General features: G+C 44.3%; 1 protein-coding gene across 4 annotated transcripts in view; it reads left to right on the top strand.

Moving 5' to 3' along the window:
* FHIT (fragile histidine triad diadenosine triphosphatase) overlaps positions 1-26,737 on the top strand; it is a 1,529,347-nt gene that overhangs the window by 1,488,099 nt on the left and 14,511 nt on the right. For all 4 annotated transcript variants that reach the window (XM_048490110.1, XM_048490109.1, XM_048490111.1 and 1 more), the window contains exon 8: positions 11,197-11,300. In XM_048490110.1, the coding sequence (XP_048346067.1) occupies positions 11,197-11,292 (96 nt within the window). In that variant the 3' untranslated portion in view covers positions 11,293-11,300. The remainder of the gene's footprint in view (positions 1-11,196; positions 11,301-26,737) is intronic.

Genomic DNA, 26,737 nt, shown 5'->3' with positions numbered 1-26,737 from the left:
CTAGGCTGGCCTGGGCCATTGGGCTTGATTATTAGCATTAAACCTAAGACCTAGTTTTGAGGAAGCAGTGTAGGTAACCCTGTTAAGCGCTGTTAAACTGAAGCGCAATCCTTTACCTGGGAGTAAGCTTGGTTGCTGGCAATGGGGCTTGCTTCTGAGTAAACCCTCCTAGGGTCGTGATTCACCTGTTGGAAGAGTTGCACGGTTGCTTCAAAGCAAAGCCACTCACTACCACCAAGCTGAGTAGCGCACGCCTCGGAGCCAATCGTTTTTTCTAAACAAAAACCTCAGTATTCTGGTTAAATTACCATGTTGGCACTTTGCGATAAATACGTGGGTTTTGGGTTGCAACTTGGGCACTCGGTCTCGAAAAGATACGCCATCACTGGCCTAGGGATAATCAACTTTTAACATTATGTCATCATACTGTCCGTTTCCCTACACAGATAAGTGGCAGTCAAGGAAGTAGGTCAAACAGGTTCCTGTTTGTTTTTTTCGCTAAGTCCATATGAAGAATGAAGTGTCTGAAGCAAAAATTGACGTGGTTGCTCACGTACACATGAAATTGCTTTATCCAAAGTCAGACCATTGGTCTATCAAGATCATTATTGACTAATATGACTGATAACAGCTCTCCAAATTCTCTCAAGTCACCTACTTCCCAATTCTGGTTGGCAATTCCCTGGGAGATCTGGAGTTCTCCCAGAATTACAACTGATCTCTTGACTACAGAGGTCAGTTTTCATGGAGAAAGGGCAGTTTTAAGAGTAGACTCTACAGAGTTGCATCCCTGCTGAGCTCCCCCCCCTCCCCAAACTCCACCCTTGACAGGTTGCAGCCCAAATCTACAGGAATGTCCTCACCTGGAATATTCCTGATGTTACTTAGCTGGAGATACCAAAAACTGAAGCAGGAAGGATGTATTGTTGAAGGCTTTCATGGCTGGATTCAACCAGATTCTCAGTGTGTAACAGACTTCTCCCTGTGATACACCTCTGAAGATGCCAGCCACAGATGCAGGTGAAACATTAGGAACAGGATCTACCAGACCACAGCCACAGCCCAGAAAACCACCACAACCAGTTGAAGCAGGAACCTTCATGCAGATGTTCTGCAAATGAGGCACAGTCACTCCCCTAAAGACCAGATGTGGTGTTGGCAGTGCCACAATTAATATTACTGACCAGTGCCCAGTTGATAGTAACCCATACTGGCTGGAGAATTGTGTTCCAAGCTCTCTTAGGTAGTATGGCCAGCCCTGGTAGCTCTGAGGGGGCAGAAATTTTGTTTGTTTGTTTCATTTACACCCCACCCTGCACCTAAGTCCCAGGGTGACTTATAAAATGATTACAGAAATTGTTTTGACCATAGAGATTTTTGAGAATTTATAGAGTGCTGCATGATATCACTTCTGGATACAAACTCAGATGTTATCATTTATTTATTTTTGGAATTTACATCCTGTCCTATACGGAGATCTCAGGGCGGCTTACAAATTTGAAAGTTGCAGTAAAAACAACACCAAATTGCATAAAACAATTATTAAAACATCATAAAACTCTTCAAAAATATTACCCACCCACAAACCCCTTCCAACCCCAGAACAGCAGTATCCCAAGATGGCATCAAGGGGGTGCCACATATTTTGCTGGTGTAAAGTCATACCAGCAGTTTGGAGTGTTTCCAAGCCAAAAAGTGCTCAAGAACTTGGAAGGAGCACTGCTGTTGCGGCTTTGCTGACACTGGGGTGTTTCCCACATGACCAAAATATCCCGGGGGGAAACTGGGATCATACTGGGATGTTTCTATCTTGGTTTTTTCCTCCGCATGGCAGCCTGGCAGCGCCTTCAGGCCGGGAGGAAGAACTTGCATAGCCCCTGGTTTAGTTTCATTTTCCTTGCTGATGTTGCCGCATGTGAGCAGTGGCGGAGCTACAAGGGGAAAAGGGGGCACTGTGCACTGGGCACACGCCTAGGGGTGGAAAATCACCCCCAGGCCCCTCCCCCTTTCCTTGCCCCCTGCGGGGGCCCCTAACCCTAACCCCCCACCCCCTTCCCACACTTACCTTAGTTCCTTTCCTTTTCCTACAACTTTTTTAGGCTAAAAAAAGGCTTGTTCACAGAACAGACTAAAAATGGCCTGAGGAACTACAGTTCCCAGGAGACCTTGGGGTTCACAAGGTCTCCTGGGAAGTATAGTTCCCATCAGGCTGTTTTTAAGCCTGAACTGTGAATAGGCCTTTTTTCAACCTGAAAAAGTTCTAGGGAAAGGAAAGGAACTAAGGTAAGTGTGGCCATGGGGGGCAGAAAATATAGACTGCACACTGGGCATAGTTTGGCCCAGCTATGCCTCTCCGTGTGCATGAACTGTTCCGTTTTTCTGCCGTTTTGATTGGCTGCAGCCAACGAGGTGGGAAAAATAAACCGGTCCATCTTCCACAGTGTTTGCGTGGGAGCGGGAACAACACCGTGTTTTTAAAAAGAATCCCCAATTTTATCATTTTTTGAAAGATGGGATAAGGGAAATCTTGTGAGGTGGACCCAAGTTAGACCCAGAAGTCATGCGTAATCATGGCCGAATGGGATGTTTCACCTCCTCATCCCAGGATATATTGGCCGTGGGGAAATGCCTGGGTGTCATGTGATTGTGTGACTCCCTGGTGCCTGTGTGAGTGCCTCTGCATTGGCATAAATGCCCCATATACTAGTGAAGGGGCCATATCAACTCCTATGTTATTTTGCTTCCCCCATCCCGGATTGTACTGTAAATGATTTGATCTAAGGTTTCTCTGCCTCTTTCAGATGAGTACTCTGTGGGGAGATTTCAAAGAGATTATGGGGGGATTTATAATTTGGAGAAAGAGAAGTTAAGTTTTTCGGAATCACAATTTAACATATGTTGGTTTGTTTTGTCTCGGCGGAACAAAATAAGCAGCGGTGCATATTAATGGTATTTTCAATTCCCTCACCTCAGTACTGCTCCTCAGCTAATGTCTGGGAATCTGGAAGAATGAAAATGGCCTTTTTCTTTCCAAACGGATGGTGTTTTCAAAATGAAAATCTAAGCCCAAGATGATTTCTCTTCTTATTTTAGGCACACTGCTGTTAACCTTTAAATGCAATCAATCTTTGATGAAGCTCAAACTGCTCTGTAGGGACAGTAATTGATTCTCAAACTTGGTCCTGTGGCCTACAAACTCAACTCAACTATTCTGACTTTCACAAGGCATTTTGCAGTAATTGTGGTGTGGGAATTTCCAGGGTTTTTCCCCCAGTGAGCTTCTGTTGCAGCTTTTAGGAGGTTCCTCCAATGTCAATTTTCAGACACATCTAATCGATCCCAAAGCAATGTGAAGAAACCAGACATAAGCATATGGTTAGTGAGAGTGGTATTGAAGGGTGACTTGCACGCTGGAACAAGAGACTACGGATTAATCACTTTAAAAATCTCATTTTCTTAGGAGCAAAAATTTTGATGGAGTAGGCTACACATGAATAACCCTCAATGTTTGGAGCATCCCTTTAGAGTGCCAGGCTCATACACATGCACTGTGAGGTAAAATTAGACCACTGCTTATGTATGCCAAGGTCCAGAATTTGGAGTAACAATTAGCTAAAGTTTGCATCTCTGTTTTGAAAGTTAGTGCAAGGAAAGCAAGAGGCATATAGACAGCCATATGCTCACACAAAGCAACAGAATCATTCTAATCCTAAGCCAGTGATGGCGAACCTATGGCACGGGTGCCAGAGGTGGCACTCAGAGCCCACTCTGTGGGCACATGCAAACAGAGTGCCCCCCACCCCCACATCTAGGCTGGCCTGGGCCGCTGGGCTCGATTATTAGCATTAAACCTAAGACCTAGTTTTGGGGAAGTAGTGTAGGTCACCCTGTTAAGCGCTGTTAAACCCCACTGATTTTCATGCAAAGAACTAAAGTGCAATCCTTTACCTGGGAATAAGCTCAGTTGCTGGCAATAGGGCTTGCTTCTGAGTAAGCCCTCCTAGGGTCGTGATTCACCCGTTGGAAGAGTTGCACGGTTGGTTCAAAGCAAATCCACCAACTAGCACCAAGCTTACTCCCGAGTAACACACGCCTCGGAGCCAACCGTTTTTTCTAAACGAAAACCTCAGTATTCAGGTTAAATTACCATGTTGGCACTTTGCGATAAATAAGTGGGCTTTCGGTTGCAATACGGGCACTCGGTCTCGAAAAGGTTCGCCATCGCTGTCCTAAGCAATCTAATACATAATAAAGGGATAAGTGAATGGGGCAGAATGTAAACACACAAGCCTGTCGGCTGAGCAAGGAATTCTAAAAGGGGTCCAGAGTAGAGGGGAAAAGAAGAAAGGTATGCAGCAGTTCTGTGCACCAAGTGATCCCTGGTTGTGACCAAACTGAAAGAGAGAAATACAGGACAGAGACCAAGGCCAGTTCTAGGTATCTAATGCTCTTCCTTGTTAGATTTCGTTTAGAGTCATGGATATGCCCAGTAGTGTGTGTGAGTGCAGTTTGTAGAAACTTCCCAAGACATAAATGTAAAAGGTAAAACTTACATTTATTCAAGCATCTTCAGTGCACAACTTTGTTCCAGGAAAAAAGGTAGATAGAAAGAACCTTAGTCTAAAGAGATTACTTTCCCTACGACAAGTAGGCACAACTAACGCGCCATCACGTGTGTGGAGGTGAGAGAATGCTGCAGTGGGAAAACCCCCACTGAGCAGGCTGCCATTGACCATGCGCTCGGGTCAAAGGCTAGAGCAGAAGTGAAGCTAGCATGGGGAAGAAAGGAAGTTAGTGGGCGGTCTCCTGGCCCAGACAAGGAGGGCAAATAAGAGAGGCAACATCACAGTTAGTGTGAGATACACAGCACCCCCCAGTGTCCAGGCATGCAGAAGTCGCTTATTCCAACATTCCTATGGGGAGGTACAGGGGCAGAAATGGATGATCCAAAAAATTGATGCACAAATTCTGTGGATTGGGGACAGGGCCACACATATAAAGTTTGGAATGGCATAGCCAATGTGCATCAAAGTTTGAATAGGACTGGACTCCAAAAGAGGTAATTCTTTTTTTTAATTCATTTTTTAAACAAAAATTGTACTTTAAAATCAAAATCCAGAGCACATACAAAGGCAAGAGTTGACCAAATTATACTTATTCCACAGAGACTTCTGCAGTGAATATTAATCGATTTCGAATACCTTTAATGGCATATAAATAGTTTAACATTAATATTGCAAGATAATAACAGTCTTTACAACTTCTGACCCTAAACTTTCACCACTTAGCCACCAAAAGATGTGATTCTATTGGCCAATTTGGATATAACGAGTGGGCAGAAAATAATGAGCCTAGCAAAGTGGCACCACCAGTGTGGTGTAGTGGTTAAGAGTGGTGGGCTCTAATCTGGAAAACTGGGTTTGATTCCTCACTCGTCCACATTACATTAAGCTTAAGTATTTGGGTAGTTAAACTAATGGCTGTGGCACTTAGCTTAATTGGCTACTCTTGGGAGTGCCCGAAGGTGGGAAGAAAGCTGACTTGATCTCAGCTGTAAGACAATAGCAATGCAAATAAGGTGGTCTTGAAGAGAAGTTAGTAGAAATTGGAAAAATGAGAATAGTTGGTGGGTGGATGGCTGACAGGAAATCATGTTAGCTTATCCATTGTGGTACCAAGGCAGTTAGGGCAGGACTGGAGATGGGAACTGGCTTCCTCAACTGAAGGCACTGTTGTACCTTTACTCCTTTTAGGAAGCAGTGAGGCAGTTATTTCGCAAGGACAGGTTTTTTTGTCCTTAGGGGTAATACTGAGCCAGTGCAGAAAATGGCACTTTGGCATTGCACTGCTAGGGACCCCAAGGGTTGGTTGGATGGGTAGGAGCACATACTTCAAAAGCAGAGCCCCTCACCAACCCACCATGATACAGTCTAGTTAACACCACCTACCACACAAGGTATCTGTTGTGAGCATTTATAAGCTCCTTTGAGACTGTTTATGGTTGAGTAAAGCAGGATTTAAATCCAAACACTTCTATTTCTTCAAAAACTGGGGATAAGTGCCAGGCCTGGCTCCTGCTGGGCCTGGCATCTTGTGTCCAGAGTCAAGGTTGCCCTTGGCTTCGTATCAGTAGCCTGGGGCCTGGATGGTTTCTCTATTGCTTGCTTTGTAACTAGTGAATCAGGCAAGCCTTCCCCCTTACCTCCGGCTTCCCAGGGAAGGAAGGGAGACTGCCACGGCTTGAAGTTCCCTAACAATGTTGCTTTCTCACTGTCTTTTCTTATGTGGATTGTTTGGGGAATGAATGGGAGGGGGATTGTCTGAAGAAGCAATGTTGAAGACATATACTGGGGGCAGAAGACTGGCTTTCTGAACCCCGGAATCTGACACATTTCAATAAAGCTCTTGAAATATTCTTGAGTCTTAATTATTGACTGGAGTAATAAGTGACTGAAACGAAGGCGGTTTCCCCACAGACAAAATATCCTGGGATAGACCTGGGATCATATATCCCAGGGTGTTTTTATCCCAATTTCTCCCTTTTCACGGCTGCCCATCAGCGCATTCAGGCTTGGAGGAAGAACTCCAGTGAATTATGAACAAGCCCCCGGTTTATTTTCATTTTCCACATGAACATTTACGTTCACGTCATTTATGTCATTTACGTCGTTTGCGTATGTTTACGTAGTTTACGTAGATTCCATTTTTCTGATGTTCTGATTGGCTGCAGCTAAGGGGCGGAGAGAGCAGGCAGAAAAGCCACAAAAATAAACCAGCCCGTCTCTTGCAGTATTTGCATGGGTGCTGATCAACATGGCTTTTTCAAAAGAACCGCCAATTCTACTGTTTTTTTTAAAGCTGCGGGATATGGCAAATCTCGCGGGGTGGGCCCAAGTGAGACCTAGAAGCCATGCAAAAGTCATGGCTAAACCGGGATGGTTCACTTCCTTATCCTAGGACAGCGATAGCGAATCTTTTCGAGACCGAGTGCCCAAATTGCAACCCAAAACCCACTTATTTATCGCAAAGTGCCAACATGGTAATTTAACCTGAATACTGAGGTTTTTGTTTAGAAAAAACGGTTGGCTCCGAGGCGTGCGTTACTTAGGAGTAAGCTTGGTGGTAGTCAGTGGCTTTGCTTTGAAGCAACCGTGCAACTCTTCCAACAGGTGAATCACGACCCTAGGAGGGTTTACTCAGAAGCAAGCCCCATTGCCAGCAACCAAGCTTACTCCCAAGTAAAGGATTGCGCTTTAGTTTAACAGCGCTTAACAGGGTTACCTACACTGCTTCCTCAAAACTAGGTCTTAGGTTTAATGCTAATAATCGAGCCCAGCAGCTCAGGCCAGCCTAGATGTGTGGAGGGGGCACTCTGTTTGTACATGCCCACAGAGAGGGCTCTGAGTGCCACCTCTGGCACCCGTGCCATAGGTTTGCCATCACTGTCCTAGGATATATTGGCCATGGGGAAGACGCCGAACTGGTCACTTGTGTATCTGAACAAAGAACTGGCAGTGTGGCGATGATTGTGCCTGAAGGAAATAACAGGCTTAAGATAGGGGTGATTGCCAGTGTGGAATGTACAAAGGATTTGCTATCATAGCCAATCATTGCGACATCTCCTGGGTTTAAGCATACATAAGGTGTTTATAAGGGGTTAAGGTGTTTCTCATTTTGGATTTTCACAACACTCCTTTTTATCCATTTGGAGACTTCTCTGACTCTTTCACCTTGTCTTGAGGTCTATAGAGGATTGTCCTTATTTCTTGATGTTTGAATCAAAGCCTCATGCTTGCAAAACTAGAGCAGTAAGAGAGGATAGAGACCACAGGAACAATGACCCCAGCGGCCCCAGAACTAGCTTGGCATGAACTGAGAAAATATTGCACATAGTCTGGAAATGACACAATACACAATATATTTAGTCCATTACATGGGAATGTTTTGCAAAGCACCCACTAATGGAAAAGACTGGAAGGTTTTGCAGGATCTAAAGCAAATTAATACAACAGCATTATAGAATTTGCAATAGTGAGAAGAGTGTTGTGTAATAAATAAACTGAAACAGAAAACCATATCCCTTATTCTACAAGTGCAAGTTGCTGTCAAAATTACACTTTCTACTCAACAGTCCACACATTCCAAAAGAGATTTTCCAGTGGTTTTTTTAAAAACAGCCTTACCTTGCAGTAAAAATTAAAAAAATGCTCCTTTTCTTCAAGCAGGTTCAACTTCTTATGTTTTCTGATAAATTACCCAAATCTTTCCCCTCAAGTCAAAAATGCCCTTCCACCGATAAGCAACCTCTGTCACTTTTGATCACCATAAATGGTGAAGAGCTTTGAATATTTCTGTGTGTGTGAAGAAGGATTCTTTTCCTGATTCTTGTTTCCTAGTGTGGCGTTGCTGTGAAAAGGAGACAGGCGTGTTTCATCTTATTTTGTTGTTAACTGCTGTAGAATGGCATACTTTGGCTCTGAGGGTGATGATAGTTAATACCACTGGAAGGTTCATTGCTGTTATACAGTTCATTCAGCCAAAGGAATTTCTCACAGTTTCTTATCCTGTACAGTGAGAAATGCAGAGTGACATCTCAAGCAGAGGTATACCTTTCCAAATTCATTGACTTCAGTGAAGGGGGCATCCATGTTAGATGACACAGAATTGGAAAACGTACAGAAAATCTAAATACAATGTTTTTCTTTTTGTCAGTTATTGTTGGGAGCCTTTTTTGTTTGAGTCATTGGCCCCTTCCGCACACGCAAAATAATGCATTTTCAAACCACTTTCACAACTGTTTGCAAGTGGATTTTGCTATTCCGCACAGCTTCAAAGAGCACTGAAAGCAGTTTGAAAGTGCATTATTCTGCATGTGCGGAATGAGCCATTGTTTAACTGGTGTTTCCAATTCATTTATTTAAGAACATAAGAACATAAGAACGAGCCAGCTGGATTAGACCAGAGTCCATCTAGTCCAGCTCTCTGCTACTCGCAGTGGCCCACCAGGTGCCTTTGGGAGCTCACATGCAGGATGTGAAAGCAATGGCCTTCTGCGGCTGTTGCTCCCGAGCACCTGGTCTGTTAAGGCATTTGCAATCTCAGATCAAAGAGGATCAAGATTGGTAGCCATAAATCGACTTCTCCTCCATAAATCTGTCCAAGCCCCTTTTAAAGCTATCCAGGTTAGTAGCCATCACCACCTCCTGTGGCAGCATATTCCAAGCACCAATCACACATTGTGTGAAGAAGTGTTTCCTTTTATTAGTCCTAATTCTTCCCCCCAGCATTTTCAATGAATGACCCCTGGTTCTAGTATTGTGAGAAAGAGACAAAAATGTCTCTCTGTCAACATTTTCTACCCCATGCATAATTTTATAGATTTCAATCATATCCCCCCTCAGACGTCTCCTCTCCAAACTAAAGAGTCCCAAACGCTGCAGCCTCTCCTCATAGGGAAGGTGCTCCAGTCCCTCAATCATCCTTGTTGCCCTTCTCTGCACTTTTTCTATCTCCTCAATATCCTTTTTGAGATGCGGCGACCAGAACTGGACATGGTACTCCAAGTGCGGTCGCACCACTGCTTTATATAAGGGCATGACAATCTTTGCAATTTTATTCTCAATTCCTTTCCTAATGATCCCCAGCATAGAGTTTGCCTTTTTCACAGCTGCCATGCATTGAGTGGACATTCCCATGGAACTATCAACTAAGATGCCCAAATCCCTTTCCTGGTCTGTGACTGATAGCACTGACCCTTGTAGCTTGTATGTGAAGTTTGGATTTTTTGCCCCTATGTGCATCACTTTGCATTTTGCTACATTGAACTGCATTTGCCATTTCTTAGCCCACTCACCTAATGTATCAAGGTCCGCTTGGAGCTCTTCGCAATCCTTTGTGGTTCTCACCACCCTACATAATTTGGTATCACCTGCAAACTTGGCCACCACACTACCCACACCTACTTCCAGGTCATTTATGAATAGATTAAAGAGCACTGGTCCCAAAACGGATCCTTGGTTTTTTCTTGTATTTATTTACCTATAGGCCGTTGATGCCATTGTTAACACTGTTTGAGACCAGCGGTACACCATTCATACACAAATGGTGACAGTTGTAGGTCTATCAGATTTTCTTAGCACGATGTGTGGGGAAAAAAAGACAGCTGCTGGCAAAACCTGAAAGATATGAGAAGGACATTAACTTTACCTCATCAGACCCAGATTCTTTTGAATGAACGATCATTCTTGAGGTCACAAAATCCAATGCAGAGGACTAGTAATGTGGGTTGGTGAACGTGAAGGACAAGAGAGTGAAATCAACCCTTTTTTAAAGAAGGCTACACTAGAGGAGGAAGAAAGACTCCTTTCCTCTCTCCAGCCCCTCCAGCCCATGCAGCTGTTTCTCCGTGTGGATCCTGTGACCTTGAGAATGATCTTCTTTGAGTCTAAAAAGGCTGCAAGGACAAAGAGGATCATGAGAAAACCAGTGTATTCTGTGCATGGAATATTTGAATTCCTGCCATCCAAACCAGTGATCTTCAGGGTTTTGACTTATAAATGATTTATATTGCTTTCTGTTTTCTGATTTTTGAAAGCCTGGTAACATCTGAATCAGGTGTTTAATCTGAGGTGGCATCGTCAAGTACTATTTTGAATATGTGTCTCAGGCTGTAAGGGCGTGATTTTGCTTAGAATTGCCTTGCGAAACATAGTGGCTCACTTAAGGTCACCAGGTGAATTTGTCGCTGAGGCAAGATTCATCCCGGATATCTCCCAGAACACAGCTAACTCTCTTATCTATTACTCTATAGTATACAGTGCTACGGCAAGAAAGTGCTTGATCGTCCTTTTCTTTGTTTTTTCCCCCTTGGGTGCTTGTTTAATGATGATCTTCCCCTCTGTCATTCATTAATTTGATTCCCAGTTACACACAATTTCAGAAGAATTAGGATGATCTATGGTGAAATCTTTATTAAATGGTAAGCTATGTAATGAGGTTAAGACTTTCTGACCAAAGAGCTACTCCCATAACCCCTAGGATCCTCCTACTCCTTTAAATTTTAGCCCCATTGACCATGATCACAAGCTCAGTTATCTCAGTGTCTACTGATTGCACTCCCTTGTATACTTCAGAAGTGTCCAGAGGCCATCGGTTAATTAACCCATTCTTTACCTTTATTTTTTTTTCCCTACCAAGCTTCAGCGTCATGACAAAGAGGATTCCCCCAGACAGTGGAGATCGGAGGATGAAATGGCAGCGGAAGCCGCTATCCTCAAGAAATATTTTCAGTGAAACTGGAGGTAACTATCCCTAAATCTTTTGTTTAGATGGCATCTCTCCAAGCGCTCTTGTTATAAGCCCTGGAATTAGGTGACTGATCCAGCAAGTTGTTGTGCCAATCCAATGGCTCATGGAATTTGGTGACAAGGTTTTTGAGCTTGTACAAGAGTACTATTCAGCAATGACAACGCTTTCACAACTCGGCTCATGAGCAAGGCATGGATGGTCCAATTATTACCCTATGGAACAAATCACGTCGGAAGGTTGTCAAAGGAACACATATTGGAACTGTTGTTTTATAATAGGTAGAGCTGTTTTTCAACTGTTATCAATCACAGATGGAAAAATTTAATGAGTTGCTGGCAGTTTTCAGAGGAGATCTTGAAACAATGATGTGATACACATGCAATGGCTGTGAAAGTTTTCCTACAGAAGAATATACAAAAATAAGAAAAATGGGACTATAACCATTTGCCTCTAAACCCTATTGAGGTTGAAGACCATTTAGGGCAGAGGTGGGATCCAGCAGGTTCTCACAGGTTCCCGAGAGTAGGTTACTAATTATTTGTGTGTGCCGAGAGGGGGTTACTAATGGGTGATTTTGCCACGTGATTTTTGCCTTAGTTATGCCCCTCCTCTCAGCAGTAGCGCGCAGGACTTGAAGCAGTCTAGCAGGAGGTGCACCAGAGTGCGTGGCAGCCTGCGCCTGCGTGCATTCGTTTCCCGCCCAAGGACTGGCGCAGCGGCTGCGTCCTTGCCACAGCTCTGCCCAGAAAGGCCCCCCCGGAATGCCCGGCCACGCCCCGTCGTGCCCCACCCAGCCCGATTAGTGCTATGCCACAGTTTGAATCCCACCACCATGGGAACCTGTTACTAAAATTTTTGGATCCCACCACTGATTTAGGGGATGAGGCCTCTAGCAGATCAAGGGCCATTTCCTGGTATCTCACAATTGTGCTATGCTGACATCACAAATTATGGCACATGGCTTGGCCAAAGCAACATGGATACATTCTGTGGGAGTAAACACATTAGTATGGTATGGTCTGACTCTTTATAAAAAATAATATAGACATTCATCTTCTTTGATTCATCAGATCATTTTATGTGATGGGACCATATGGTTAGGTTAAATGGCGGGTTGGTTTTTAAAACTTTTATGATGTTTTAACTGAAATGCTACATTGTACACCACCCAGAGCCCTTCGGGGGGTGGGCAGTTTAGTAAGTCTAAATTCTAAATATAAAGAGATAAATGGTGTGAAGATGAGTTAGGATTCATACCTTACTTTTCTCAACCAGAAGGAGTTTCTAAGTAGTTTATAAACTCCTTCCCTTCCTTTCCCCACAACAAACACCTTGTGAGGTAGGTGAGGCTGAGAAAGTTCAAAGAGAACTGTGACTAGCCCAGGGTCACTCAACAGGCTGCAGGTGTAGGAGTGGGAAAACAAATCCTGTTCACTAGATAAGAGTTTTCCACTTATATGGAGGAGTGGTGAATGAAACCTGGTTCTCCAGATTAGAGTCCACCACTCTTAATCACTAGGGCTCATTCCGCACATGCAAAATAATGCACTTTCAAACTGCTTTCAGTGCTCTTTGAAGCTGTGCGGAATAGCAAAATCCACTTGCAAACAGTTGTGAAAGTGGTTTGAAAACGCATTATTTTGCGTGTGCGGAAGGGGCCTAGACCACACTGCAGAGAAAAGATATACAATTCAAGCCAGTGCTGGTAGCTTTTTAAGAGCTATTTGGCTTCTTTTGCACTTGCTTTGAGTGTATTGAATCTTTTCATCCCACACCGTTAGTTTTCTATAGGAACAGGTTGTAAATAAGGGGTAGAGCCCATATTTTTCATTCGGAAGATCCCCAGATCAATTCCTGGTATTCTCAGTTAAGAGAGGATCCCAAACATTGGGAAAGATCCTTTGTGTGAGAACCTGAAGAACCATTATCAGTTGGAGTGGGCAGCACTGAGCTATATAGTTCAGTGGTTTCACAGTATTAAGGCAGCTTCTGATGTTCATATTTTGTTTGTAATAGATGTATAAATATTTGAAAATGAAAAGTTTCTCCATACTAAAAACACATGGAGTTGGAACCGCACAATAAGTATTAGCCTCTTTCCTCCTTAGAAGGTACTTAGCTGAATTCTCTACTGATATGGTCTGTTGGTTCAAAGCATAATGTTTAATGCATGGCAGGAACCATGTAATAAAAACTGCTGGCTCATGCTGTTGATGCTGATGTTGTCTCTAGCAGATGCCCCCTCATGCTCAAATGAACAATGTTGAGGGGGAGTTTGAAATGTCTGACAGGCATTAAGTGATGCAGCACTAGACCAATCACAGACAGGTAAGATGAAGCTCCCACCTCTCGTTCTGGCCATAAAATGCAATTTGCAGGCTTGAGCTCCTTCAGTTTGCCTTAGGGCCATGCAGGGAAGGAAGAGGATATTTAACCTTTCGGCCTCCACCCTTAATTTACTGTAGAGATAAGTATGAAATCAACTTGGCTTCTTTATTAACATTTTAAACAAAAAGGGGTGTGAGAAATTCTGGGTTTTACAGGAATGCTGTGTTTAGATTTTGTAGTGGTTGTCATTGTTGGAAGTGAAGGACTGTTCGACATCACCTTGTACAGAGCACACCAGCACTCCAGAGGGGCCGCAGTAGACTAGCAAGTGAGATAAGTCCGTTTGCTGTGTATCTTCTTCTTTGCTTTAATGTTGTTTCTTTGTTTACCCAAATTGCTACTCTCAAGGACTTCCTTCTTTCCGGCCTTACTGCTTTTGTCTAACATCCATAAGGGCAAACTGTCCTCTTGGTATCTCTCTGCATCCTTAGACAGGATAGTTAAATGCTCATTCTTGCTCTCTTAGAATGAAATTCCTTAGCCTTAAAGGATTTTTATTCCTTTTTTTAAAAAAATAGCCAAGTCTGTATGAACTTTCTTCCCAAAGGCAGTGTCACCCTTTCACTATGTTTTAATTTAACTATCATATACGTGAACGTACAAAAGAGTCAAGTAGCTCTTTAATACCCCTAGTTTTTGGTTTGGGATGTCTTGGGGAAACATCAATATGGGAATTTTTGACAATGGAGAAAGTATGAGGTGCCTGCCAATGATCCTCTTTGATCTGAGATTGCAAATGCCTTAACAGACCAGGTGCTCGGGAGCAACAGCCGCAGAAGGCCATTGCTTTCACATCCTGCATGTGAGCTCCCAAAGGCACCTGGTGGGCCATTGCGAGTAGCAGAGAGCTGGACTAGATGGACTCTGGTCTGATCCAGCTGGCTTGTTCTTATGTTCTTATGATAGAGCTGTCTGCAGTGTTGAAAGGGGAGGCACATTATGTTTCAGGTTGCCAACTTCCAGGTGGGGCCTGGAGATCTTCTGGAATTACAGCCAATTTCCAGACTATAGAGATCAGTTACCCTGGAGAAGATGACTGGTTTGGAGAGTAGACTCTATGACACTGTACCCCACTGAAGGCCCACCTCTTCCCAAATCCAGGACCAGCCTCCAAATCTCCATCTGGCAACTCTTAACACTACTTTTGGTAGAAACCACTGGGTATTTTTTGAACTGCAATATGGTAAGAGACACAAAAGTCAGTTTACTGGTTTTCACAAAGGCCCCTTCTGCACGTGCAGAATAATGCACTTTCAATCCACTTTCAGTGTACTTTGCAGCTGTGTGGAATAGTAAATTCCACTTGCAAACAATTGTGAAAGTGGATTGAAATTACATTATTGTGCATGTGCGGAAGGGGCCAAAGTGACATTTCCTCTCTCCAAGAGACTTAGGCGGATTCCACATGGGCCAAAAACAGCGGTGTGAAAATGGTGTAAAATGGTTTTAAATGGTGTAAAAGGGTTTTTTCCTGTTTTTGACCCATGCAGAATCTGCCTCAAATGCTGGTTCCTCTTTCATTGTCCATTTGCAACATTTCTGTCAGGCAGATCAGATGCTGACTCAGAGCAAGTTATCTTCCTACAGTTATTGGCCCTAAGGGTCAACTCGCCAGCACTGGATTTAGCCAGCCAATTGTGCCACTTATTTAACAAGCTTTCACTGTGAACAATGGGTTCCCAAAATGAGAAATCACATTGTAATTAAAGCATTTTTTCAAAAAAGCTATATCCATCACAATTTCTCGTTCCTCCCATTAACACATTCAGGCGTCAGCATTTATAGAGACATCCAGGTCAAGAAGGTCTTGAGGAAGTGCAGATTGCTTTCTTTTCCATTAAAATGAGCAACAGGGGAGGGGGAATCATTTGAATATAATAAAGAAGCACTTAATTCTCCCGGTGGTGCTTCTGCAAAAGCCTGCATGTGAAATTTGTGCTGACATTCATTGGTCAGAAAATATGGCTGAGTTTTTATACCAACACAGTTTTATCAGTGTCTTCATTTAGGCTCATTCTGCAAATGCAGAATAATGCACTTTCAAACTGCTTTCAGTGCTCTTTGAAGCTGTGCGGAATGGCAAAATCCACTTGCAAACAGTTGTAAAAGTGGTTTGAAAATGCATTATTTTGCGTGTGCGGAAGGGGCCTTAGTTAGAGAGAGCTGAGACCAGCCAATACGTTTTTGTTTCAGTAGTATTGATGGTGAACTCTTACAGTGGAACCAACTTTAATAGCAGGTGCCGGAGCTGGTGCTAAAGAGAGCAAGGCTATATCCTGTTCACACCGCCATATTGTTGCCCAAATTGGTGGTTTTCCTTCTCATAATTAGTTTGGGGAATTTGAAGCTAGAAGGCAGCTTAGCCAGGAGCAGGATTCTCCATCAGTATATATTGGGATCTTGCTTTACAAGATTAGACCCAGAAATAACAAGGAAAACCGTAACTAAAGAAAAGTGGGTTTTTTAATTGAAAAGAAGGAGATATCACAAACAAACAAGAGTGTTGCAAACATACAGACTCTAGGGCCCCTTCCGCACACGCAAAATAATGCATTTTCAAACCACCTTCGCAACTGTTTGCAAGTGGATTTTGCTATTCCGCACACCTTCAAAGAGCACTGAAAGCAGCTTGAAAGTGCATTATTTTGCATGTGCGGAATGAGCCTAGGAAAATAAAGAGTGGATAGAGGGTCAGAGAGGCATTGGTTTGGGGTGATACATTACCTGTCTAGAAGACCAAGGAATAGAGAGCAATGCATGACCAGCACACAGTGACTCTGAGAGAAGGCAGTTTTGGGTGCCTGGACTGAACCAAAGTACACGCAGGTGAGCTTGCTTCTTAACTATAGGATAAAATATATCCTGAGGCCATGATGATGAGCATGCCTCATGAGAGCAATGTATTGACGAGATTTATCAGTATCTGCTGCGTGTTCCCAGAGACTTCTGATCTGTGGCCTTCACAAAAAGCCACATTAAGCAGCTGGCTGTAAATCCAATTGCTTAGGAAATTATTTCAAGGTGAGGCAAAATGTTGATGGTCTTCTCTGTTGAGGGATAGGAGTTGCAAGACCTACATTAATGATAGCACTATTCAAGGAGTATTTTCAGAGGGTGAAAATGGCATCAGTCCTGATCAGAACAGTAGTATCTGGCAGGAGACCGACTGTTCTACAGCGTGCATTCTATTAAGGGTGTGGGGAGGAATGACGAGGTTAGTGTTTGAGTCAACCCTCCTTAGCTGTCTTCTGCCTGGACTCCATTTTGTCCCTGCTGGAGCCATTTTGTCCCTGCTGGAGCCAAAGCTTCACTGTATGCATACATAGAGGGCACTTAACATTCTCATAACTGCCCCTTAGGATTATGGGAGTACTCTGACCACTAACAATGTAGCTTGCCACTCCACTGAGCCCAGTCTTCAGACTTTGTCTTATTTATTTATTTTATTCAATTTATATCCTGCCCTATCCCCGTATCTTAAGAGCTGTTCCCTTGAAAAGCCACAAGTTACAGTAAGATTCCTTAGGCTTGAGAAAGGTGTGAAGATGTAGGGGTGAGCCCGCGAACCCAGCAGAACCGTAGAAGGAGCGCCTGGCATGCCGGTGCGGGCTACGGCCTTCTGGGCGCACTCGCTCCCCCAACCCCCATTCCCCCATGAGTCACAGGTCATGAGATGCCTGACTCGCGGTCACCAGATGTCCCAGATAAAGGGACAAAGGGGCTCCTGCCCCCAGGTGTGGATTAGATCCAGACGCTGATGCTCCCTCCTGCACGTAGCAGCCCTATGAGATCATGCATCACATGATGGTCTCCCGCTCTCCCGCTCTCCTGCCTCCCGGTCCGCCCCCATTGCCCCCCCTCTTGTAAACCCTAATAAAAGGAGGCAGAGCCTAGCACACGGCAGAGTTGCCAGGATGATGGAATCCCGCTCTTCCTGCCTGCCGCTGGCGCTCTCCACCAGATGGAATCTCCACGTCTCGTCTCTTCCTTGGGGCCTCGTGGGCAAGACTACAGAAACAGAAGTAGGTCTGAAGTGGAAAAGCTAGATTTAACCCTAGCAGCATCATAAAGAGCCCTGTGGCGCAGTGTGGTAGGCTGCAGTGAGGCATTCAAAGCTCTACTCATGACCTACATTTGATCCCAGTTTCAGGTAGCCCTGGCTCCGAGTTGATTCATCTTTCCATCCTTTTCAGGATGAGTACCCAGCTTACTGCAGGTAAAGTGTAGATGACTGACGAAGAAAATGGCAAACCACCCTGTGAACATAGTCTTTTCTAGCAAACGTTGTGATGTATTGTCACCCCATGGGTCAGTAATGACCTGGTGCTTTGCCCAGCGGACTACCTTTACCTTTTACCTTTAGCATCCCAAAGACCAACAAGTTTGCCAGGTTATAAACTTTCGTCAAAGCTCCTTTTGTCAAATGCCCTGTGCTGAAGTATCTGACAGAGTGAACTTGGCTCTGGAAAGCTTAAATCATGAGAGTCTTGTCGAAGGCTTTCACGACCGGATTCAACTGGTTGTGGTGGGCCACACAGCCCGGAAAACCCACCACAACCGTGGCAGTCTTGTTTGTTTTTGTTTGTTTTTAAGGTGTTATTGGGTTCACATCTCAATGGGGAACACCCCACCCACACAGAGGCCAATGACGTGGAGCAAAGATGTGGAAATTTGCGATGGGATTACTTCATATTACAGTCCCTACATATTGAACTGGTGAGGGGAGGAGGAGACTTATGACTGCCCATTTTGGCAGCAGTCTTGCATCTAACAGAAGGTTCAGTTTCACTCATAATGTCTTTAAACATAGGACATGAAACCAATGACAAATTGGTACAAAACCACCCATATATATTTGCTTTTTAGACATAAATAATACTGTGGTATAATTAATAAATGAAATTTTGAATGAAATAAATGTTTTAATGAAATAAATGTTAAAGTCCACAAGTGACAGAGCACATCTGCTGGGTAAATCTGGAACTGGGATACCGATGCCCATGTTCATCGTTTGGGGCAGGCGAGATTTTCCCACAATCCACCATGACGTGCCATTCAGTGTCAATAATGTCCATGACACCCAGTTTCTGACGTTCTTGATTGGCAAGACAAATAGCTACGAGAGATGACACGGCCACTGCATGCTGCATTCTGTCAAGAAAAAGGGAATCCAGACGGGAAGGAAGGAAGGAGCGCCGCAGCAGCATTGTTGTCCTCCTGATGATATTCATGGCCCGGCTTCTCCAAAAGACCAGCTTCACACAACCCTTTAAGGTGGCAACAGTGTAAGCAGACTGGCTTCTACAATCACTTCCACCCATTCACTCACCATTCACCCATTCATCCCGCATTCACCCATTCATCATCCATCCACGCCAGTGGACACACCAAAATACATTAATTATTATTTAATCCCCCATCCATCCCCCATTCACCCATTTATTTATTTATTTATTTATTTATTTATTTATTTATTTATTTATTTAATTAGTTAGTTAAATTTATAGTTAAACATTCATCCATCCATCCATCCATCCATCCATTCATCCGGGCTTCAGGTCATGAGTCACCAGCTGCCTACATTGCAAGCCTCTGCACCCGCAGGAGAACTTGCCTTCCTGATCTCCTCCCATCCACAGGATCACCCTCCTCTTCTGTGCTTCCAGTCGCCTCCTCCCCTGTCCGCTTTGAGCCTCACGCTTGTTGCCTGGTGGAGAAACAGAGGGAGATTCAGGACCTAAGAGCCTATTTGAGAACTCAGGGGCAGTTTGACTTCAGCCTATTGGGTTCTCCTTCCCAGGACCCTTGGCTGCTCTCTGGAAGGAAGAGCACACAACGAGCCCTGTAGGCAACACACCAAAATACATTAATTATTCTTTAATCAGTTACTACTGATCTTCACACTTCCTCCACAATGTCCTTGGGTCTCCTGTCCAGAATTGTATCTTCAGTCCTCACAGCACAGTTTAAGTCTTACAGCTCAGTGGGGATGGAAGCCCACCTACACCACGTCCTGTTTTGACCCCCTGGGTACCACTCCACACTGACCCTACCAAGCTGGAGAGATCATACCCCAGGACCATTTGTGGATCCCTCCTCTTCCCACCTCCTCCTGTTGCTGGACTGTGTGCCCCTGAGCTTGCCATCCTCTGAAGTTAGCAGTGCTCCCATGGTAACAAGGCCTCCTTTGTCAAGCTGGGACTGTGATGTCACAAGAGCCCAGAGGTCACTGCTGCTGAACGTCATGGAAATCAGCCCCTCCCCATCATGCAGCTGGTCTCACCGCAGCAAAGATATATGGGGCTACTTCCACCCCTTATGATGGGAGAGGGGGGCTGGGGAAAGAGCCAATGGTTGGCCGCTCTTGGGCTTTTTCGCACACACGGTTTGTTCTTGAATTAAGGCAATCCGCATCGACATCCTGACCTTTTTGTTGCTGTTTCGTTGCTCGAGATCATTCACACATCACCAGTTTGTTGTGGATGTTCTTGTTGCTTCAGAAACCTTTTAGTTTTGCATTGCCCTGGAATGCAGTACAAACGAGAGTTCCGATTGGCTGTTGTGCCGTCCAAGGGCGTGTTCCGTCTGACGCCTGGCCCCCGTCATCACGAGCTAACGAGTCAGCGTGAGAACTCGCTATCTCAAGATATCGGGGCGGCGTTGGAAACAACGCACTGCATGAGCGACCATGAGGAGGGGCGGGAGGAAAGTGAGATGGAAACAAAACAGTGAAATGTGCACGCGCAACTGGCAAGCTCTACCGCATCCTGATTGGTTGGAGGAAATTGCATCACACAGTGGGTGTGATCCCTCACTGTGGCTTGTTCCAGTTTTGCACCTGGGCACCAGATTGTGGGGGGAATTCGTTTTATCCAAGAAAGTTGCACAATTATCGAGCGACAGGAAAAATGTGAGACAAAGGCTGAAATGAGTGACAGATTAGGGGTCGGGCCACATTACAGCTCAAGTGTGTGCGAAAAAAGGCAGAAACCGTGATGACCTCATATATTAAATCAAGAACAAACCATGTGTGCGAAAAAGCCCCTTGTGCATTTGGAATCATGTTCCAGTGAACTGCCTACCTTATTGACTTGGCCTCAATGGCTTCCTCCACAAGCTCTTTATATTAGCAGCCGTATGAACTCTACAGGATTTCCCCATTCAACTGGAGGTGATGAACATTAAAGCACAAGCAGAATAAATGAACGATGGCTTTCGCTTCAAAGGGAGAAGTCTTCAGCTCAGGCCTGGGGTGGTGGGGTTGTTTCCAGGTGATTGCAGATGAAATCAAGACTGCTTCTGAGAGGCAGCGTGGTGTAGTGGTTAAGAGCAGGTGGACTCTTATCTGGAGAATTGTGTTTGATTCCCCACTCCTCCACAAGAGCAGTGGACACTTATTTGGTGAACTGGATTTGTTTCCCCACTCCTACTCATGAAGCCTGCTGAGTGACCTCGGGCGAGTCACAGCTCTCTCTGAACTCTCTCAGTCCCACCTACCTTACAAGGTGTCTTTGGAGGGGAGAAGAAGGGAAAGGACTTTGCAAGCCACTTTGAGATTCCTTACAGGACAGAGAGGCAGGATATAAACCCAAACGCCTCCTTCTTCAGCAATCTTTGAGGCTTAGAAACCAACAGCGATTTTAAACCAATTCAGGGAGGTTTTGAACATTTAAAAGCACAGTTTCTCTGGAGAGAAAATTACATAAATAAGTGCTGCAAAGTTTGCAATGGACAGATGTTGACCTCAACATTGGGCTTTCAAGGCAAGAGAGACGCAGGACTGGTTTGGAATTGCCTTCCTCTGAGGATCCTGCTTTTGGTGGTCTCCTATCCAGTGGCAGGATTCAAATAATTTAACAACCGGTTGTTTACAAGCACCATTTTAACAACTGGTTCTGTTGAAGTGGTGCGAACCTGCTGAATCCCACTACTGCTCCTATCCCAATACGGATCCTGCTTTGTTTCCAGGATAGGTGGGCAGCAGAATTGTGGCTCACCGTGAGGGAGTACTTGAGTAATGAGAGAGAAAGCCATGTCTTTGCAAGTGTAAACCAGTCCTTAGACACATAGTGAAACTTTTGTGCTTCCTGCTGCTGCTGCTGATTGCCAGCGGTGAGGACAGTACATGATAATGAAGTTGAGGAAAGAGGCCATTTTTTAAATGCAAGCTGGCACTTGCTTGATCCACCATACAACAAAGGCAGAGGTGGGATCCAGCAGGTTCTCACAGGTTCCCGAGAGAAGGTTACTAATTATTTGTGTGTGCTGAGAGGGGGTTACTAATTGGTGATTTTTGCCTTAGTTATGCCCCTCCTCTCTGCAGTAGCGCGCAGAACTTGAAGCAGTCTAGCAGGAGGTGCACCAGCATGCGTGGCAGCCTGCGCCTGCGTGCATTCGTTTCCCGCCCAAGGAGTCCTTGCCACAGCCCCGCCCCCGTCGTGCCCCGCCCCGTCATGCCCCACCCAGCCCCATTGGCGCTATGCCACAGTTTGAATCCCACCACCATGGGAACCTGTTACTAACATTTTTGGATCCCACCACTGAGCAAAACCATGAAGTGAATGGAGGCAGGACATGCATCCCCATAAAACTGAAGATCAACTACCTTTTTCCATTTTGAACTGATAGGGATCTTAGGACTGTCCCTCACGTCCAAGTTGCCTCAAGGATAACCTGTGACACGCTTTGCACAGGGCCGCTTTGTGATAACTCTTTGCAAGCTTTGCCTGTCAACTTTTATCAGGAATAAGTCATCAGGAAGGAGCGTGGGCTGTCAACTTTTATCAGGAGTAAGCCATCAGGAACAAGGACTACTCGTTCTCTGCAGGCTGCACTGACCTGCATATAGCCTCGGGACACAGTTCAAGGTGTTGGTGGCAATTCCCTATAAAGCCAAAATGGCTTGGGCCCATTGTATCTTAGGGGATGTTTTCTCCAATATGAAGTCATATAGATGCCCATACTGTTTTTTGTGTGATGGAAATGGATTTCATGTTTTCAATAATCCAAGAAATCAAATCAAGGAGCATGGTATTTCTGAGAAGCGGCACCCAAACTGTGGAATTATTTCCCCAGAGAAGTCCAGCTGGAACTTGTCTCTTCCTGTCTTTTGGACCAATCTGAAGACGGAACTCGGGAGCGTACAAACATATATTAAACTAGGACTTCTTTTTCCTGCTCTGCTTTCCACCCCCTTCGCAATGCATTTGATAGACATGCTAATCAGCAGTGGTGAATGCTAATTTCAATCATCGGTCACGATCCTTCCCCCATGATCCTTCTCCCCCTTCTTCAGGCAATCAGTCCACCTTTTAATAGCTTTTAAAGCACAGCATGAATATTTTATTCATCTAAATGTTTGTCACTTCTTTTTTTTAAAAGTGAGGGAAATCCATTTTGAAAGAACTGAAAAACCAATCTGGAAATGGAAGGATTGTGACTAAGGAAACTCGGTTTGGATTTAGAAATAGTCAGCATTCACCAAATGATGCCAGCTAAGAAGTGCCATGAAGGCACGGGGGCTGGAGACTGGCATCAGAGCAAGGCACTGCTCCCCACAAAACGGATGCATCTCAGAGGGTTTGGGGACCCATCTTGTGTGTCAAACCTGGCCTTTGACCGCTGAACTTTTCTCCTGATCATGTGCCTGGCTGGACAATGGGGCTAGTTAATCCCGATTGGGTCACTCCAGGGTGATTTAATCAACACTCTGAGCAGACCATTTGCTTCTCCTATCTGTGCCCATCCCACTAATCAATCAGTATTCACGAGACTAGTCCAGGCATTCTCTCGGGTTCTGATGGACTCATCAAGCCTCTCCTATGTTTTTGTTCAAACCCTGGAAAAGCAACCAGTTCTTTGTTTCTTTTATGTCTGCTTGCCTCATAACACCTCAGAGCAGGTACATTCTAATCTGGAGGAACCGGGTTTGATTCCCCGCTCTGCCGCCTGAGCTATGGAGGCTTATCTGGAGAATTCAGATTAGCCTATGCACTCCCACACATGCCAGCTGGGTGACCTTGGGCTAGTCACAGCTTCTTGGAGCTCTCTCATCCCCACCCACCTCACAGGGTGTTTGTTGTGAGGGAGGAAGGGCAAGGAGATTGTAAACCCCTTTGAGTCTCCTACAGGAGAGAAAGGGGAGATATAAATCCAAACTCTTCTTCTTCTTCTTCTAAAGCAAAATAATCCACACTCCCCAGAGCTTTGAAGTGCAAAGCAAGCAGCTACATACCAAACTGATTAGCCCATGGCCAAAAGCGAAAATAACAAGCTAATAAAGAGAAGTATCCCCAATAGAAGGTTCCCACTCCCTGGTCAGGAGAAATGGCAGGACCAAGCCGGAACAAGGTCAGGTCAGGACAACTGCCAGCATTGCCTATGCTTGGGCACCAGGATGTTAAATATAAGATATTATTGTGTTGTGTAGGAGCTAAAGACTGGGAGACCTGGATCTAAATCCCTGCTTGAATATCTATCTATCTATCTATCTATCTATCTATCTATCTATCTATCTATCTATCTATCTATCTATCTATCTATCTATCTATCTATCTATCTATCTATCTATCTATCTATCTATCTATCTATCTATCTATCTATCTATCTATCTATCTATCTATCTATCTATCTATCTATCTATCTATCTATCTATCTATCTATCTATCTATCTATCTATCTATCTATCTATCTATTTGTTTATTTATTTTATGCATTCATTTTTTGGATTTCATAGACCGCCTCATCCCCAAAGGGCTCTAGGCAGTTTACATCAACAACATCTTAAAATTAAATCAATATTTAAAAAACAGTTAAAACCCTCAAAATTCAGTAGCAGGGTACGAGTCTCTAAAACAGAGACCGCTTAAAATCCCATTGTCGTGGCGGCCGTTCCTAAGGTCGGGAGGGGGCAGCAGTGCCAAAAGATGAAAAAGGCATTGCCGAAGATGGCGAAATATGGCAGGGGCCTCACAATCTATCTTTCAAGGCTATTGTGAGGATGAAATGAAAGAGGGGAGAATCATGGTCACGACCACCCATCCTTTCAAATCCTAGTATCCTGTTCGGATGAAGGGGTTTTCCCTTCCCTACTTTTGTACACAGTTGCTTGCAGACAGATGAGTTAAGAACATAAGAAAGAGCCTGCTGGATGAGACCAGAGTCCATCTAGTCCAGCACTCTACTACTCGCAGTGGCCCCCCAGATACCTTTGGGAGCTCACATGCAGGATGTGAAAGCAATGGCCTTCTGCTGCTGCTGCTCCCGAGCACCTGGTCTGCTAAGGCATTTGCAATCTCAGATCAAGGAGGATCAAGATTGGTAGCCATAGATCGACTTCTGTTCCATAAATCTGTCCAAGCCCTCTTTAAAGCTATTTCCCTGAGAGCCAGCATAGTGTGGTGGTTAAGAGCAGCAGACTCTAATTTGGTGTACAGGGTTTCTTTCCCCGCGACTCCACATGAAGCCTGCTGGGTGACCTTGGGCTAGTCACAGCTCTCTCAAAACTTTTTCTGTCCCACCTACCTCACAAGGTGCCTGTTGTGAGTGGAGGATGGGTTTGTGATTGTAAAACACTCCTTTCAATATTTATTTATTTATTTATTTATTTATTTATTTATTTATTTATTTATTTACTATTACATTACATTTCTACCCCACCTTTTTTTTTGGAAGACTCAAGGCAGCTAGAGAATGTTGGGGTATAAGGGAATAGAGAGCTGTGGGGTATAAAAACTAATCATTCTTCTGTTCCTAGAACTAACCACCAAAGCACCAGGAAATGAAACTATGTGGTCAAATTCTGGATTCCTTTTTAATCTTCTGCTTTTTTGGGGGACATCTGGAGTGAAATTCTTTTGAGAGAAACCCGGTTTGCATTGTTTTCATTTCAAAACTTAGCAGTTGAGAGAGTTTCTCATCAAGTGCTGATGACAGCAAATGTTTTCGAAACATCACTTTTAAAGACAGCATTGTGTATTCTCTTTGCACATCACTCGACAACCCAGGGATCTGAATGAGATAGAACTGGATATCCTTTGAGAATCAAGATACCTCCTGAAGCCTCTGTCAGGAATTAGTTTGGAAAAATATAGAGACAGAAGAATCCCCCTTCACAGAAAATTCCCTTGAGTTGGAATCAATATTGTGAAACAAGTTGTCAATGCCGGCAAAGAGGTCAAAATCAAAGAAACTGGTCGGAAGCACAGCAAAAGAGCAGAAGATAAAAACTTATCAGGCCCTTCTTATGAAGTTGTCCTTGCTAGCTTGTTGTGATCTTTCCAGTTCTATGGCACAAGTAAACCCCCTTGCCTTTCTGAGAACAAAATAATTGAAGAGTGGGGTTTATATGTACTGATTCTTTCTTAAAATAGTTTCTTAACATATTTCTATTCCATCTTTCTGACTAATACCACCTACCTTGACTAAGAATAAAAAGCATCCAACACTCTTCCAAAATAGATCCTCCATTTGCTTATGGTCTATCAATGGGGCTCTATTCAAAATAATATCACTAGGAGCAGGGCCTTTTCTGAGAAGCCAGCACAGTGTAGTGGTTAAGAGTGGCAGGTAGACTCTAATCTGGAGAATCGGGTTTGATTCCCCACTCCTCCACATAAAGCCTGCTGGGGAACATTGGGCCAGTCATAGTTCTCGCAGAACTCTTTTAGCCCCCACCTACCCCACAAGGTGCCTATTGTGGGGAGGAGAAGGGAAGGTGATTGTAAGCTGCTTTGAAACTTCTTACAGCTGAGAAAAGTGAGGAATACATCCAAACTTTCTCCTCCTCCTCCTCCTCCTCCTCCTCCTCCTCCTCCTCCTCCTCCTTCAACCTGGAACTCTGTCCTTCTGCAGAGCCATTTGTCGTTTTCCACCACATTTTGATGGTGAAATCTGAACTATCTAATTTTAATCAGAACTGATTGTTTACACAAGCTTTTAAAATTGATGGTACTCCATTGTTGTTAGCATTATGTAAATAGCTCTTTGTATAAAGGAGGAGGAGGAGGAGGAGGAGGAGGAGGAGGAGGAGGAGGAGGAGGAG

Source organism: Sphaerodactylus townsendi, linkage group LG03 (assembly GCF_021028975.2).
Source record: "Sphaerodactylus townsendi isolate TG3544 linkage group LG03, MPM_Stown_v2.3, whole genome shotgun sequence".
NCBI classification, from domain to species: domain Eukaryota; kingdom Metazoa; phylum Chordata; class Lepidosauria; order Squamata; family Sphaerodactylidae; genus Sphaerodactylus; species Sphaerodactylus townsendi.
This window is presented reverse-complemented; position numbering and strand designations above follow the sequence as displayed.